At 40.3% G+C, this 18,126-nt stretch overlaps 1 protein-coding gene across 3 annotated transcripts in view; it reads left to right on the top strand.

The window, feature by feature from the left end:
* The window catches only part of LOC117174079 (ubiquitin domain-containing protein 1), a 305,357-nt gene that overhangs the window by 97,606 nt on the left and 189,625 nt on the right, over positions 1-18,126 (top strand). Inside the window, exon 4 of one of the 3 annotated variants that reach the window (XM_033362759.1) lies at positions 16,357-16,416. The exons of 1 other annotated variant lie outside the window; for it this stretch is intronic. In XM_033362759.1, the coding sequence (XP_033218650.1) occupies positions 16,357-16,401 (45 nt within the window). In that variant the 3' untranslated portion in view covers positions 16,402-16,416. Of the gene's footprint in view, positions 1-200; positions 258-16,356; positions 16,417-18,126 lie in introns of those variants that run through there. One more of the 3 variants, XM_033362760.1, reaches the window with a different exon arrangement.

Raw genomic sequence — 18,126 nt, 5'->3', positions numbered from 1 at the left:
GGAAAAAGAAAAATAATTTGTTTGAAGTAATTCCGATGAATTTAAAAGATTTTAAGTTATTTTTATTAATTTTTATTTTGTTATTCAGAAGTTAAAGTAGTTGGTTGGGAATTCATGCGCTTCGTGACAAATTTTCTTGTTAATAGAAAATAAATCTTCATTTTTGGAAACTTATCCCCACCCTCCTTTTTTTGTTTCAGTTCTGTCTACCAGCCGGAGCCGGCGTTTCAGTTTTTGGTTAATCTATGCCTAATAACAAAATTTTTTATTTTTGAATCCAAGTTCCGAATGTTTCATTTTAACTTGATATAGCTGATTTTAAATGGTTAAGTTATAGGTTTAAAATGCTCAGTGTTCCGGAAAATTCCACTTTAAATGGTTTGATTTGCAATTTAATCTTAAATACTTTGAAGGCTTCGTTTTGAATTTTATTCTGCTCTTCACATATTTTTTTCTAACTAGGAAATTGTTCCAACCACCTTTTTTCGTTTTTAGTGACTATTCTGAGAATAATAGAAGGTAAGTTTATTAGTCAATTTATAAAATCGAATTAAAAAAAAAAGATTTTTTACTTTATAAGATAAACTCATATGCTCATAATAAAGTGAATGTTATGCCAAAAGATGAATTGAACTGGCCTTTCGCATTTGGGTAGAGAACTCTTCTCTCCAAAAATCTCTCTCTCTCTCTCTCTCTCTCTCTCAGTTGAGTTTTTGCAGGACAATTTATCATCCCATTTCGTTAATACATTTGATTGTTATATGAAACTCCCTTTTTCTTCCTAATTTAAATGTATCATGAAAAGATCGTCTCTTTCTGCAGTTTTCATTCAAGGCGGAAAGGAGGGAGGGCAGATCCAGAAAATACATTCCCATGCATGCACATGCGGACATGCACATACGCATATGTATATACAAGAGTATGCGGGTGTGCACACTTGTGCCTGCATGTACTTCTGCTTGTCTGAATAGGTATTGATAAAAGGTAGCAACGTGAATTCTCATTCTGAACTCCCTTGCTCTTTTCTCCTTGAATTGTTTCCCAGGCGAAATTGAAATCTAGCTTCATGCAGCGGGTCGTGAAAACTAAAGGTTGGTATTTCTTAGTTCGTACTCACGTTCGTCAACACATACATGCATACTTTTGCATACGATATACATAGTGTTTTTTCAGTACGGTTGTAACGTTTGCGTGGGGAGCTGGACTGTTGCCTTCATATGTTATAGTTGCAGTCCCTTGGGTGGTTTTTGCAACATATAATGACCATATCAGGTCGTGTCCAAGAGTAGCCCTAGTAGTGGGACTTGCCTTGGTGTAGCGAGTTCATTTCGTTGATTTGCTCCTCCAAATCTTCCAGGGATTTTGCATTGGCGCGAAAGACTTCGTCCTTGTGGGGGTCATTGTCCTGGTGCTGGTTTTCATTTTCGCTTCTCGTTTTGCGTTCTCCGTATTCTTTAAGGAGTGGCCACATGTTGGTCAGAGTAAGGTGGAAGAGAGGTTCGTAAATGACCTCCACTGAGCCGGACCTGCTTGTCATACCGTAGAGCGTTTTTCCTTGTGTCTTGAGATGACATCCAGGTGCGATCTGCATCAGGCCGATCCCCTTCAAGTTGATTAGGATCTTGGTTTGGTTGGGACACTTTAACTCGGCAGAGCGGGGTTCAGCCAAGAAGTAAAGTCATCCATTCAGGGATGTGATGGGGACCCATTCCGACTCATTATAAGTTACCCGAATGTCGCACCTTCATAGAGCCATAGTTGAAGGATTGAGCAGCAGCTCGCTTCCGCAGGTTTGGTAGGCAAAATTCTCTCGGGCGGGTGAATTATCAGTGCAGATCCTGTAATAAGGGGTCCTTTTGCAAGACTCTAAGCGTTAGATATCCAGTAGAATGTAGCTTCGTTGGGATTCTCCAACGGCGATGTGAGAGAATTTCCGAAGAATATATGCGCTTCCGAGACCATTTCCCAGTACCGATTGAGATACTGGTAGTGGGTGTAACTAGTATGTTAGATAACAGGTCCGTTCCAGTAATGGAATATCCACTAGTACGCTTAGAATTTCTCTCTTATAAATGGTCGTGACGGTGGCTACGGTAGACAGTTCTTCTAGGTCCACTTGAGGTCCAGGGACATGGAATTGGACCTTAGGATGATGGTCCTGAATGTACCGATTAACAGGTTCTAACGGCTCTAACTGGCCTCACCGTCGCTGTATGTCATAAGGCCTGCTATGGGTCCGATCAGCCCTCCTACGATTCCTAGTAAGGGCTGTGCTCTTCTGCTCCTCATTTTCATCGGCAGCCTGGGGAGTATCGCCTTGTGGGTACGCTTCTTCAGCTCCGTGGCATGCCTGGAAATCTTCTCTCTTAGGCCTTCGGCTACAAGGTATTTGGCTTCGAGACCGTAGTCCGTGATGATCTGCAGGTAGAATAGCCCGAATTCGGGCTGGCACTGGTCTGCTGGGGTCTGGAATCTTTTCTGGTATGATTCTAAGGGTCTTTGGATTTTGTGTAGGTCTAGAAACACAGTGACTCTCAATGTTCCAGCAACTCGTCTCATTGGTCCCAGGTGTTCGTAGTACACCCCTGTGCTGGTCTTGAGAGGAGTGTCCCTATACGGGATGGGGTCGGGACCTTCCGAAGCGATAAGGGGGAGCAGGAGAATTAAGACCATATGTTCACCATCTTGTACCTAAAAATAGTATGAATTAGATTTCGAGAGTAAGAGAAACTCCAAGACAGGACAGGCCCTTGATTATTCGAGAACTATGAGATGTAGCAATCCCTGCCCCTTGTGATTGATTACAGGATGAGGGCAAGAGAAAGGGGAAGGGGAAAAAAAGAGGAGTGCATATTCTGTCTTCAGATTCTTCCTCAAGATTTATCTGAGTTTATCAGCGGACGACGCTAAGCTTATCCTTATGTTTGAAGCTCGCCCGCTTCGATTTCAAGAATCGAGTTGTTGTTCTCAGTGAATCCGACTACCGTATAAGGGCCCGTGGCCCTGCTGTCCAATTTTCCATCTCGCACTTCCTTAAAGACGTGGGCTTGATCCCCGATTTTTCCGTTCAAAGGCCGAGCCTTACGATAGTATGATTCTTTAGAAGTGACCTTTGCTTTGATTAAGTTGGTGGCTGCGAATTTCTGAATTTCGGAAAGCCGTACTATCAGATCACGTAGGTAAGAACCATAGGTTTTGAGTGCTTCACCTTAGGGCAAGGAGCTCGGTGTCCTCGCTACTCGACCAAATACCAATTCGTAGGGTGTGAAATTAGTCACTTCATGTACTGACGTATTATAAGAAAACATAGTACTTTTCCCTGATGCGTCGATAGGTCTTAGTTACGCCCTTGTGGCCCCCGATTAGGCTGCCGTGATATTCGGCCATGATTCTCTCCCTTAATTCGAGGGATGGCACTTCCACCGTCCCATGGCAGAGGGTAATGGTAATATTACTACCCTGAAAAATCGACGAGCCTAGGGCGTCTCCCCAATTGGCCTGTCTATAGGTTGTTTGGTTGTCCTGTTCTAGCGCAGTGCGAAGGTGGTTCAGTGCTGTGATCACATCCTTCCAGTCGACATTATACACATGCTGTCTTTTCACGATGATGGAGTAGGTGTTGTATCGTCCCTTCCTGGGTCTGCGCTTCCACTGGTCTTGAGTGTCAAGGCGCTTGGTAGGGGCGTCTGAAGAGTCAGATTCTTCGTCGTCCGAATAGGGTTCGGTCGACGATTCGTCCTTGGCGACTGGCACCCTAGTTGTCTAGGGTTGTCTAGGTGTCTAGTCTAGACGGGGTTTAGACATGGACTGCGGAGGAACGTCTTCCTCTCTCTTCGTAGACTTAAAGGTTGCTGTCCTTGATATTGCTGGTTTCACCATTCACGGACCAGCAGAGGCTTTCTCCTGGGATGAGGCAGGGAGGTTGCTTTCTTTTTCGGGGCCTTCCTTGGATGCCCCTGCTCGTGTCGGGACAAGTACCTTCTGATTATCCGTTAGCGCATAAATCCCTTGTTGAAGCGTATGAGGATTTGCGGGCTCTCCCATGGTTTTTGATTTCAGGGGAACTGCGTGGCGGTCTTTATTTACTTCCGGAATTTCGTGAGGGTCATCATGAGGATTTTCCGACAGCGCTTGTGCTTCCCTATTTAGCTTTCCTTGTTTGTATTCAAACGTGTATTGGTAATTTCCTCTTTTATGTTGCCAATGTAGCAGCCTGACCCCTGGATTATTTATATGGCCCATCGAGTGGACTGGCTCTTGATCACAAGCAAGTATAAATTCTCGACCATATAAGTAGGGCCGAAAGTGTTCCAGGGCCAGAGTAATGGCCAAGCATTCTTGTTCCTCTTTGGGATACCTTTCTTGATAGCTGTTCATCGCCTTCGAGAAGTAGGCCACGGGCATATCGAATCCTTCCTTCCCTTCTGTCAATATGGCTCCAGCGGCGTGACTTAAGGCGTCGATGGTCAATTTAAAGATTTTCCTAAAATTAGGGTATCTCAGAATTGGTTCACTACAAAGGGAATCGCAAAGTTTGTAAAAGGCATCATTCTTGGCTTGCCCCCAGTTCCACTCAGCGTCTTTCTTGAGGAGATCGGTCAATGGCTTAGCGATTTTCGCGTAGTACTGGATAATACTGGCTAAAACTTCGATAATATGCAGACAGGCCAAGAAATTGTCGGATATTGCGTACTTTTTTTGGGCGAGGAAAGTTCTTTATGGCCTCTATTTTGACTGGGTTCGGTTTCAATCCCTCATGGCTAATGATATGGCCAAGGTAGGCTACTTCCTTCTGCAGAAATTCGCACTTGTCGGGCTGAAGCTTTAGGTTGGCTGCTCTTAATCGATACAGCAACCTTCTGATTTTCAAATCGTGTTCCTCTAGATCCTTAAAGTGAACCACGATATCGTCCAGGTAGACGCAGACTTCGGTGCCATGCGTGCCTTTTAGTACTGTGTCCAACCGTTGGAACGTGGCCGGAGCGTTTTTGAACCCCATGGGCATGCGCAAGTATTCAAAATGTCACCGAGGCGTGGAGAACGCTGTTTAAATCCTATCATCGGGATGAGTTTCAACTTGGTGGAAACCGCTGGCCAGATCGAGAACCGAAAAATACTGAGCTTCTCCTAAGTGGTCTAAGATGTCCGTAATATTAGGCAAGGGATAAGCATGTTCTATAACCTTTTCAATAATGGCACGAAAGTCGAATATACCGAACGTACCTGCTTTCTTCTGGTGTTAAATTTAGAATGCGTAAACTATCCTTGATCCTCCTGACATGGTCCGAGTAAGAGCTTCCCATTTCTTTTCGCAAGTCTTTTATTAAGTACTCGGATTTGGAATTGGTGGATTCCTTGTCGGGTGGCTCGATGAAGTCGTAAGGCAGGACTTCTTGAACAGGTATTTCCATCTCTACATCTTCTCGGGTATTGATGGCAAGCACGTGGCAGACTCCTTGTTGGGTAGGAACGGCTTCTTCTACTAGGTCTCATTCTGGCCTTAATCTTTAGAATTCTGACGAAGGGCTTGATTTCATGTTTGAGAGACGTCCGGGCTGATTGGGACTCTTCGTCGACAAATGGAATTGGATTGATCGGGTTCGATATAGTGACCAATAAGTTGCGCCAAAAAGATATTTGAGCTTGTTCTTGTCGCAAATATGGTCTTCCAGTGATTCCATCAGAAGATATTGGGAAGTCATTTTTCATAATATGGAATTCTACAGAATTGCTGAATAGTGCAATATTGATTATCCCAATCGTCACTACGGGTTCCGGGTGTATTCCTGTCAACAGTACTGCCTTGTTGGGCTCATATTTCAACTGGGGTATTAGGCTTTTAATTTGTATCAGATTGAAATCTGATCCTGGAGCGACTAAGAACCTAGACCAGTGACATCCGATAGATTCTAGGGATGCGCCACACCGGAATTTTTATTTCCGGTACTCTAACTTGATATCGTTAAGCTTGCACAGGGATCTTCAGTTCAGCGATTCGATTTCTGGATCTAGGATAATCGTGTCATTATCTGAAAAGTCACCGTTCTCAAGAGTTGCAGCAGATGCGTTTTCGATTGCGCGGTCGAGGTGGTTTTCTTCTCGGACAGCGCGTCTTCGTTGTTGAGTCTCTTCTGGGTCCAAGTTTATTACTAGGACAGGCACGTTTGGGTTCCGGGCCAAAATGAAGTATCCTTAATCTGGACCCCCTTTTTTATTTACGGGGTCGTCCGTGAGGGAAATATTGGTGCGCTTTCTCTTCAAAATGAGCAACGGAGCCCAGGTCTTACATACATTCACCGAGCTGAAAGCTTACCGAGTCAAAATGGAAATGAGTTTTTGGATTCAGACTTCACGGTACCACTTTTCCATCTGGATCAAATGCGGATCAAGGTTAAATTATTTTGGTTCGACTTTTCAGTGTTTCTCATCTATGTAAAAAATAACAGTTCGCTTAAATCTTCGACATAAGCAACGGGTCTTACGCCTCATATACACTCATGGAGCTGGAAGCTTACCGAGCCGGAATAGAAAGTTATTTTCAAGTCAGACTTTACGGTAACATTATCCCTTTAAGAAACTAAATCACAGTTAACTAACATGTTTTTTTTTTAAATTTTTTATTCAAGTTTTTGAAACCCTGTTCAAAAGAGCAAATGAAAAGGTAGAATTCTGCTAAATGCTTAGGGTTCTCCTTCACTTGGTTAAATCGAGACCCTTAGTCGCAGAGGCTCCTAAGAGATTATTGGTCCTTGGAATTACCGGGGAGATTTTCGAGGTTTTTCGGCTGAGTTTGTTTGGAGAGCCTAATTCAGGCTTCCGTCTGGTTCAATAATCCCTCGAAAAAGGATGAACATTAGTCGTGACTAGTAAACTTCTGAGTCTCAAGTTCCTGAAGCTTTAGAATTTCCTTAGGAATCTTAGGGGTTACAAAAACAACCGATTTGCGTTCACAACCCTAGGTTTTCACTACGGTAATATTTTGCCCTACCAGTTATGGTAGTACGCACAAAAATAGTTCTCGAATCAAACGTCCAATGTATCGCTGAATTAATGAAACATGGCCCAATCAAAAATACCGAGCTACTTAAAGCGAGGTTCCCTAGCAAATTAACGCGTGGATTTTTGATTTTATTTGGTAATACTCTAGAAAATTAGAGCGTGAGTATGTTATTCAAGCCTTATGACTGTGCGCAGCTTAAAATAGCCAGCAAAAACTTTCGAGAACAGTTTCAATGACTTCACAGAAAGTGAAATAATTTCTAAGTTAAGAATCCCGAGCTAATTAAAGCGAGGTCCCCTCAAAAATTAACGCGTGGGTTTTCGTTTTGACTTAGAAGTACTCAATGTCTTGAAATTTTTCTGATTATTAATGTGTTTATCGATTACGGTAGTCCGCACAAAAGTAGTTCTTGAACCAAACGTCCAATGTCTCGCTGGATCAGCGAAACATGGCCAAATAAAAAATACCGAGCTAATTAAAACGAGGTCCCCTAGCACGGTAACGCGTGCGTTTTTTATTTGATTTGGCAATACTCTAGCAATTTAACGCGTGAGCATGTGAGTCAAGCCTTATTAGTGTGCGTGACTTTGAGAGATATCAGTCACATTTAGAATAATAATCAGAAGAATCCTTCAAACGAGTTTCAACATTCCGGTAAAAGCGGAAAATTGTCAAATTGAAAATACCGAGCTAACTAAAGCGGGGTCCCCTAGCAAATTAACGCGTGGGTTTTTGATTCAATTTCGGACTACTCTTGCAAAAGATTCATCTGATTATTCAAGTTAGGGCATTGCTGCCATAATTGCAAATAATAAATAGTATATTCAATAAAAATGAGAATTTTCAAATTTCTTTCGGCTGGCTAATAACAAAAGTTACTAGTAGCGTAGCTGAATGGGGTGAACTGCAAGGGTAGGCCCCACCGCTGCCGCCATCAGTTTGTCGCGTACGAATGAACTTACAAACATTTCGACATCACCATGAAAGAGGAGAAACAAAGAGAAATGTGCTGTCTGTCTTCCGAGTAACGATGTGGCCTGAAATAAAGTAGAATTGTACCCGGGGGAGGCTTCCTCTAAACTGAAGGTATGACGAGTGAAGCTCGTCTTCCCTTTAATTATTTTTGTGGGTTGCTACCCTCACTGTCGGACTGAGATTTGTTGTCCCTGTTGACACTGAATTTATTAGAATAAAAAATAGAACAATGCCATCGGAAAACAAAATGGTGTGAAAGGGGGCACGTCCTACAATGGCTAGAATGTGTCACATAAAAAAGGTACAAAATTGGTTCGATACTACTTACCAAGAACAAAAACTTAAACTACCGCTCATTTGTTAAAGGGGCTAGAGAGAACCAGAAGGAAAGATACGCCCTTGGTCTTCCCTGTCAACAATACACGCGAACACCTGTCACTTTCTCAGATTTTCTTTTATAAATAATAGATAATGAGTCTAGAATTTATCAGAGAAAATCTACGCCTTCCGAGATTATTACTCCATCTCGTTTTGAGATTCGAGTGGGAGTAATACTTTCTAAGCTTCTAATTTCGTTTTAAGCAGGCGGGATAGGATACGAGATCAAAGCACTACCGATCCCGCCCGAGAAAAGGATAGTCTCGTGAACGAACTGAACTCCGGGATAGGTGTCGACGATGACTCGTTCCCGTTACGGTCCTGCCTCACGTCGAGTAGAGATTAATTTGAGCGTCCGGATCGCGGACCCACTTGATCGACCACTCGATCAGCACCGCGACTCACTCCCGTTACCGGGCCGAGAAAAGTATAGTGTCGTGAACGAATTGAACTCCGGGATAGGATGCGATGACTTACGTGTTGAGAATTTGTCTCTCAACGTTCCAGCGGAATCCGGATCTCGACAAACAGACGGTCTTGCCTCCCGTCGAATAGAGTTTAATTTTAACGTCCGGATCGCGGACCGAATTAATCGACCACTCGATCAACACCGCGACTTGTTCCCGTTACCGGCCCGAGAAAAGTATATTCTCGTGAACGAACTGAACTTCGGGATAGGATGCGACGACTCACGTGTTGAGAATTTATTCGTTGCACGTTTATAGTTCATAATTCAGGGGGGAGTTAGGTAGGGATATTTGCAAAACTGCGCAATTTTTGATTGAAAAAGGAACTATGTGCTGTATTTTTCTTAGCTTGAATTTTTGTGTGTGAGAACTTGGTATTGCCAAATGCCTTGCTTGAATATTGTATTTACGAAGCAGAATACTCGATGGAACTTTAAATGAGTAAAGTGCTTTGAGCTCTTTTCGTATTTCAAAGAATAATTTTAAATTTCAACTTGCATCGAAATCGAAGCAGGTTGGAATTTTCAACTCAATATTGGGTATTTATTACATCCGACCCTTGACTGAGCGAACTAGGCATTTGGCATTTGCTCGTTTTCTGCGTGAACGCATGGTATTGTTTTGAATCTTACCACGTGCTCTCGCTGTCAGTCTGTACAGCAGTCAATGTGTGTTGTTGAAGGACATACTTATGTAGAAAGAGGGTGGGAAGACGGAGAGAGGAAGAAAGTAGAGTGGTTCAGGTACAATGAACTATATTCGTGAACATCGTACATAGCTTGGTTACATATAAGAATATGTAGAGGAAGAAAAGAAAGCAAGACCGCGTGTGAAGCCTGAGGGATATCGATACGTTTAGGCGTGGGCGAGAAAGAGAGAGTAAGCGTGGTGCTCTCGCGTATGCAAATATGTTGACATTGGTCGTACTTTCCTTCCTTCTGGCTGTACATAATTCACTCTTATACAATTTGTTAATTCGCAGAAGTAGAGTTATATGCTTGTGAAAAATAAGGAAGCATCATTTCGTGGGGAATCAATTTTAATTAGAATTATTTTGAAAATCTTTAATTTCTTCTTTCGTAAGTTGGCTCGTTCTAGCCTTGCGCTTGGTATCACATTAATTCAAAAAGAATTTTAATTCCAACATTCGCTCGTAACATATATCCTAACATTGAGAAAAATCTTTAAATATTATATAACTAATTCAAGTCCAAAAAATTGTAGTTGCGCGGTTAAGAGTTATATTTTTATACCTTTATAGAAACTAATAAAAAAACCAAAGAAAAAGTTACGACCCTCTCTCTGTAAACCTCTACATGGTTAATACTATCATCTTGAGAACAAGGCTCGAAATATAAATAATCGATCAAACGAACTTCTCTGAAGCGAAGTTCAATCGAAATTATATAAGAGCATCGTTCGAAAAGATCATACTCCCGCCTCAAAACAAAAAATGTCATTTTTGGACAAAATGAATCTTTTTTTATCACTCCCACCCTATCTCCACACGTTGGACATTGTCATCAACTTTCTCTTCAACCAGGTAAGTGCTAGCTTACCCACCTCTAAAGTTGTTGTGCACTCTAGCTGAACTTAAAGATAACTAACTACATGATTGATTGTTGATTCCGATGGATAATCATCATCTTGCGTGTGTTTGCTCAAGTTGCTTGAACTCATTGACGTTCCATTTTACTGAACCAAATGCGTAGAGCAGGGTAGGAATGACTTGAAAATTGATCGCCTGGATTTTAACTTCCCAGATAAATCGGAAACCCACATTTTTTCTGAGAATTTGGGAATAACGTTTTTCAAGGGCCATTTTTAACACACGCACATTTTGGGTTTCCGCTTGCGTTATCCTAAGGTATGCATATGTTTCTCCATTAACAAGATGGTGAATGTTATTTCCATCTATGAGATGAACATCCTGATTGTCACACGATGATGTAGTTTCTATTGTTCCATTGTGTAGGTGGACGCAGGCCTGCTTGTCCAGTCCAAAGCTCATTCCAGTCGCTTTAGAGTACTTATTTACCACCGCCATAAGGATGTTAAGGTCCTCTTTTATAGAAACAAAGAGTTTGAGGTCGTCCATGGAAAAATTGGCAAGAGGAGATGCAGCAAATTATCGGACTTAGACTGCTTGAAAAGTAGCTTATGGTTCATGTTATCGAATGTCTTCCGGTACTCAATTCAAGCCATGCACATTTCGCGTCGAGAACTGATCGAGTCTTGGGTAATACTACTTTATATGAAAATTTTCTCCCTGCCATCTGCCAGCACTCTCTTGCGTCAATATTCTTCAACTATTGCACTCCATACCGGCTCGATAGATTTTTATATCTTATCTTTAAAGATGCCAGTGACTATCTTGTAGCCTATGTTAAGCAAGCTCTGAGCCAATAGGACTTTGGACTTGACAAATATCCGTTCTTAGGGGTTAGTGCCGTGCGTCCTTCCACTACCCAATGCGGAATAGGGTTTTCTCCATTTATGAAAGTAGTAAATATACGATTCTGGAGCCGTGGAGTTGAAAATTTCTTAGTTTTAGCGATAACTTTCCTTACTTCTTAGGCATTAATTAATGGACACTCCTCCTTTGGACGTTGCATCCGTAGCCTCTAGCAAAAGTTACGAAAGAGTGAGATATATGGGGCGTATTCATTTAGCTGATAATTATCTCGATATATTTATTCCCAGGAGATTTAAATATCTTATCGACTAGAGGGATTTTCAACTACACGTGATGCTTATTGAACAGACGGAAAAGATTCGTAGAAAAAGTGGAATTTTCCTGAATCACGCACTGAACATTCAATGCAAGACGTGTTGTCGTTGTAATTTTAAGATGAAGCTGTGCAATACGCTAGCGAGTCTTACTCAGGAACGGGTGGTATATTTGCTGGAGGCCTTTTGGTTTTCTTCTTGCTGATAAAGAGCTTCATACCCCCCTTTGCGTAAAAAGGGTACCTGATCTCTTAAATGCTGAGGCGTTTTATGAGCACATTCCGGATGCATCTTGACACAACGTTCATGTAATCTCTGCATGTCCCTCCAGAGTTGTTTCGACTATTTAAAACGATGTTTTTGCATTTGTATATTATATTATATAATATTAATATTAAAAAAGATGTCACAGGCTTAAGATGGTCACTGCACAACATGCCGAAGGCATTTTTGGTTAGTTTTGGATTTTTATATTTTTGGAATAGTTTTTGCACTGGACTGTACCGGTATATCATCAGTCACGGACGCATTTTATAATGCAATCAAGTAATCTGATGAGAGCTGTGTGCCCTGATATATTGGACAAAGCCTGGTTTTACCCTATCAGTGATGGAATGGGTTGCAGTCAAGTACACGATGAAGAGACCTACAGCTTAAAGTGGGTTTCGAACCACCAGAACATTAGTAAAGGTACATAGAAAAATGTCTGGAGATAGCGGCTCAGGGATCGAACCTCGGACATCTAAGTTGAAGTCCGAGCGTCTAACCAACGGAGCAACCGAGGCTTATTTATTATTATTATTTTATTCAAAATTTTACTCTACTGAACCCGGTTGTACATCATAGCCACGGACTAAGTCAAGTGACTGATGCGATTAGGATGTTATAAGTCAATCTAACACGATGCTTGAAACCTCCTGTGCTGATGTTCTAAAGTCTAGAATTACGAGCGGCCGTGAGCGTTGGAGAAGACAACAGTCACCTCTGAATGCTTTCTTAGAGCTACCATGTGCCACTCCACAGGTTTTTAGTCGCCTGACTCCTGCTGATCAAGAAAGTTTCTTACAATCCGACAAGTGTTTAACTAAACCGCCTTCTGAGCTGCTTCCAATACTCTTCTGACCCCTAAATGTTCAAGATGTTCAGTACATCTTGCGTGCACATTGCCTGTAGCCGAAATCACAATAGGATGATTAGATGCATGATTCACATTCCTCTATATGGTCTTTACTTCTTGACTCAACTTGCTATACTTGTGAATCTTGGTTGTATAGGTTGACTGCAAACTTAGATTAAGTGGACAAGCAATGTCAATGATGCACTCTTCCTCATTTTTTTCTTGCATGACGATGTCAGGTCCATTGGCCTGGATTTAATGATCCGTTTGGATAGCAACATCCCAATATAAAACATAACCTTCGTTTCTAAAACGGACATTGAAATCTATCTATAGAAAAGCATCCATTCTTTTAAGAGTCCTAGGTTTAGGGCAAAATGTTGATGTATATATAATGCCCGCTACATCATCATGTCTGTGCTTATATTTTTACTGAGCCATCTCGCGACATCCATGAATAATGAGCTCGATGGATTCGTTAGTATCTCCACATATTCGACACTAGTCAACCAAATATCCACTTCATATTGATCGAACTTTTTGGGATGCTCGCCGTGGATAGGTTCTTTCTCCCATTGCGTTTCCAATTCCTGTATGGTTTCTGCCCTGATATTCAAGACCCCATCTGAGGATAAATTCAAGGGCGTGTAGTGAAGATCCGCCTTGCCGATCATTCTGTAACGTGCAAAAATCTCGTTTGCTGTTGAAATAGTCTCGTAACTGTATAACTTGTGGTTTACACCGTTTTTTGACATCTACAACGCCCCTACCTCGTATAAGTTGTGGTAGAACTAACCTTTTGATCGCTGATTTAATGTGGTACATTCGGTGCTTCGTCATTTCTACGTGGACGATTGTGTTTTGCTCTTCAAGGTCGGTGTTAGACCATTGGTAAGCCCGAAGTCGTATGTGAGGACAGGGATAGCATAAACGTTGATTGGCCTGATTTTATTTTTCGAACTGAGAGAAGTCTTCATAATCAGGCAGAGTCTCGTAGTTTAGGCAGTCGTTAGGCTTTTCTTAACTATCATATGCTGAATACCCTTAGATTAAAGAATAGCCAGATATTTATATGTTTCGCTTGCAGCCATTGCCTCGATGTCATTTTCGAACTCGTTCTCTAACTCTGCGGTCATAATTCCCCTCTGACTAAATGCACTGTTCTGCATTTATCTAGTCCGAAATCAATATGAATATCATTCGAAAACTGATTTGTGACATCGATCATCTGCTGCAGTTTCTGGGCTGAACTAGCGTACAACTTCAAGGTCATCCATGTACAGAAGATGGGTCACTGGATGACCATCCTCATTGTCATAAATTCTGAACCCATGAGACATGCTGTTTAGTGTTTTGCTCAATGGATTGAAAGCTAAATAGAACCATAGTGCGCTGAAGGATTCTCCTTGAAATATACCCGTCGTAAAGCGTATTGATCTAGTTATGCTTGGTTGTGCATGATCAAAATACTTGATTCTTGTACCCCAAAGTCATATCACATGGATTAGAAAGTCAATAATGCGTGGGCGTGTTTTGTAAAGTTTTAAGACTTCAAGCAAATAGTCATGCGGCACGGAAGGAAACGCTTGCTTGCATTCAATGTACGCCATGTGTAAGTTCCTTTGATGCTTACGAGCTTGAGTTATTTTAACGGCGTCTATAGTTACTAGATCTTTATAGCCTCGCGAGTTTTTACAACATCCTTTTTGTTCTTCTGTACGAATGTCATTCTCGTCTCAATGAGAATATACCTTATCTGCAATGATAGCTGTAAGACATTTATAAATTATTGGAATATAGGCTATCCGTCTAAAGTCAGATGGATTTTGAGCATCTGTTTTTTTTTTTTTTGTAACAAATAGGTAGTACCCTGGAGCATAAAGGCTGGTGTCAGATCTGGGTGCTCAATGATCTTCTGAAAACACCTTGCCAACGCAAGATGCACACTCGTCAGATACTTGTACCAGAATGTGTGCATCATGTCCGGACCTGAAGCTTTCCAGTTATTTGCATCTGTTCATTTTTCCCAAAACACCCGGCCATCAGTTAGTCATATCTTCCAATTGAGGGACTTCGGTGGCTTGCTGGTGATTTGCCTTAAGCTAAATATTTGATCCACACATGACCTTCCTGGCATAAAACCACTTTGCACTTCACAAATATGTTCTTCTGTTATTTTCATTACCCTGTGAATAAGTATTTTTGATATACTCAATAAGCTAATTCCTCTGTAATTATTGCAGTCGCTTTTATCTCCCTTTCTTTTGTATATTGGTACGATAATAGCTTTTTTCCAATCGTCTTGGACGTCTCCCATCTCGAAACATAAATTTATCAATTCGCACAGTCTATGTGGTATGTACTCGCCACCGTGTGTAAGCATTTCAGCGTTAACACCCTCTACCCCGGCAGCCTTGCCGTTTTTCAAGTTCTTGATTATATTCCTAACCTCAGTGACAAAGACTTTCTGAATTGAGTTTTCTAATGAATCGTGTTCTACATCGCAGTTATGGCGCCCTATAACTTCATCTCCTAATTGTCCCCTAAAATAGTATCTGAAAGCTTCTAGTGTTCCGCCTAAATCATATAGCATTTTCTCATTATAATTCCTCATCTTGACAAATTCTGTACTTTTATTTCCCTTCATTTTTTTATAAAGCAGTTTGTTGATTCCTTCAAAGTCAGTTTGTATTTTCTTCTCTTCTTCTGATCTAATTTTATCTTTACTTTCCTTAATTAATCGCTTGAGTATTCTCTTTTCGTGTCTGTAATCATTTATATGTCTATTTCTTTCTTTATCGCTAAGACCTGCGATGTCCAAAGTTTTCTTGTACGCTTCTTTCTTTGCATTTTGGGCAGCCTAAATTTCATCATTCCACGACGCATTTCTGCGATTATTCACGATGTTCAATTCTTTGTAGACGATACGTGTGAGTATCTGTGTTCGCACATGTCAACTTTTTACCTTCTGAAAGTTTGTAGTGACGATTTGAATCGTTATTATTAAAATGATTCAAATGATTAGAGCGAACGGTAGGGTTTCGATTTACAGAACTCGAATTTGGAAGAATGAAATTTTGTCAGAACGTTACCTTCAGAGCGTGTAACTGCAGGCAGACAGTTTATGAATATAAGAGAGGTGTTTGTTTGCGAAATAGCGCAAAGGTCGGTAAATGAAAATGGTTTCTTTACACAATAAAGCAACAGATGGCGATAAGCGAATATTTGTACTCAGGGAAGTTGTTTAAGTTTCAAAAATACATCTTAAGTGAGAAAGTTTGGTTGAGAATTTAAATTGAATATACCTGGATGCTCTTATAAAGATTTCTACGTGCTCAAAATTGATCCTGGTTGTCCAGGTATAAGAAATACATCTTCTCCGAGGAAATGTGGCTTAGAATTAAAATTTTATATAGCCGGATGCTTTTATAGGGATCTCGTCGTACTAAAATTTTATCCCGGTTGTCCAGATATAAGAAATATATCTTCTTCGAGAAAGTTTAAATGAAAATTGAAATTCAATATATCTGGATGATAATAAAAAGGTCTTGTCGTACTCAAAATTGATCCTAGTTTTCCAGGTATAAAAAATACATCTTCTCCGAGGAAGTATGGTTGAAAATTGGAATTCAATATACCTGGATGATAATAAAAAGGTATTGCACTAAAAATTGATCCTGGTTGTCTAGGTATACAGAATACACCTTCTCCGAGCCAATTCGGTTGAGAATTGAAACGTTATACAGCTGGATGCTTTTATAAGGATCTCGGCTTACTAAATATTGATCCTAGTTGTCCAAGTATAAGAAATACATCTCCGAGGAAGTTTGATTGGAAATTGAAACTCAATATATCTGGATGATGATAAAAAGGTCTTATCGTACTCAAGATTGATCATGGTTGTCCAGGTATAAAAAATACATCTTCTCCGAGGAAGTATGGTTGAAAATTGGAATTCAAAATACCTGGATGATAATAAAAAGGTATTGTACTACACTTTTAACCTGGTTGTCAAGGTATAAAAAATACATCTTCTCCGAGTAAATTAGGTAGAGACTTGAAATGTTATATATCCGGATGCTTTTATAAGGTTTTCGTCCTACTAAAATTTGATCCTGGTTGTCAAGGTATAGAAAAATACATCTTCTCCGAGTAAATTAGGTAGAGACTTGAAATGTTATATACCCGGATGCTTTTATATGTTTTCGTCGTACTAGAATTTGATCCTGGCTGTCCAGGTATACGAAATACATCTTCTACGAGGAAGTGTGGCTTAGAATTAAAATGTTATATACCCGGATGCTTTTATAAGGTTTTCGTCCTACTAAAATTTGATCCTGGTTGTCAAGGTATAGAAAATGCATCTTCTCCAAGTAAATTAGGTAGAGACTTGAAATATTATATACCTGGATGCTTTTATATGTTTTCGTCGTACTAGAATTTGATCCCGGCTGTCCAGGTATAAGAAATACATCTTCTTCGAGGAAGTTTGATTGACAGTTGAAATTCAATGTATCTGGATGATAATAAAAAGGTCTTGTCGTACTCAAAATTGATCCTAGTTTTTCCAGGTGTAAAAAATACATATTCTCCGAGGAAGTATGGTTGAAAATTGGAATTCATTATACCTGGATGATAATAAAAAGGTATTGTACTAAAAATTTATCCCGGTTGTTCAGGTATAAAAAATGCATTCTCTCCGAGGAAATATTGATCTTGGTTGTCCTGCTAGAAAAACTACTTCTTCTCCAAGGAAGGGTGGTTAAGAATTGAAATGTTATATACGCAGATGCTTTTATAAGGTTTTCGTCCTATTAAAATTTGATCCTGGTTGTCCAGGTATAAAAAATACATCTTCTCCGAGCAAATTCGGTTGAGAATTGAAACTTCATACACCCGGATGCTTTTATAATGATCTCCTCGTACTAAAATTTGATCCTGGTTGTTCAGGTTTAAAAAATACATCTTCTTCGAGCAAGTTTGATAGAAAATTGAAATTCAATATATCTGAATGATGATAAAAAGATCTTGTACTCATAATTGACCCTGATTGTCCAGGTATAAAAAATACATTCTCTCCATGGAAATTAGGTTGAGAATTGAAATGTTATATACCCAGATGCTTTTATAAGAATCTCGTCATACGAAAAATTTAACTTGGTTGTCCAGATATAAAAAATACACCTTCTACGAGGAAGTGTGGTTCAAAATTGAAATTCAATATACTTGGCTGCTAATAAAAAGTTTTCGTTATACTAGAAATTAATTCTGTTATTCCAGGTATTTAAAATACATCTCCTCCGAGAAAGTTAGTCCAGGTTTCGAAACTACATATTTTCTCGGAAGTTTGTTTAAGACTTCAGAAAAGTGCGTTTTCGGAAGTTCCTCAAAATAAGCACTTGCAGAGGCAATGACGTCTTCGTTGTCTGGAAATCTCTGTCCACCGAGCCATTTTTTCA

This window comes from Belonocnema kinseyi, chromosome 6 (assembly GCF_010883055.1).
Source record: "Belonocnema kinseyi isolate 2016_QV_RU_SX_M_011 chromosome 6, B_treatae_v1, whole genome shotgun sequence".
NCBI lineage: Eukaryota > Metazoa > Arthropoda > Insecta > Hymenoptera > Cynipidae > Belonocnema > Belonocnema kinseyi.
Note: the sequence above shows the minus strand (reverse complement) of the source record. Positions and strands in the feature narration are given on the sequence as shown.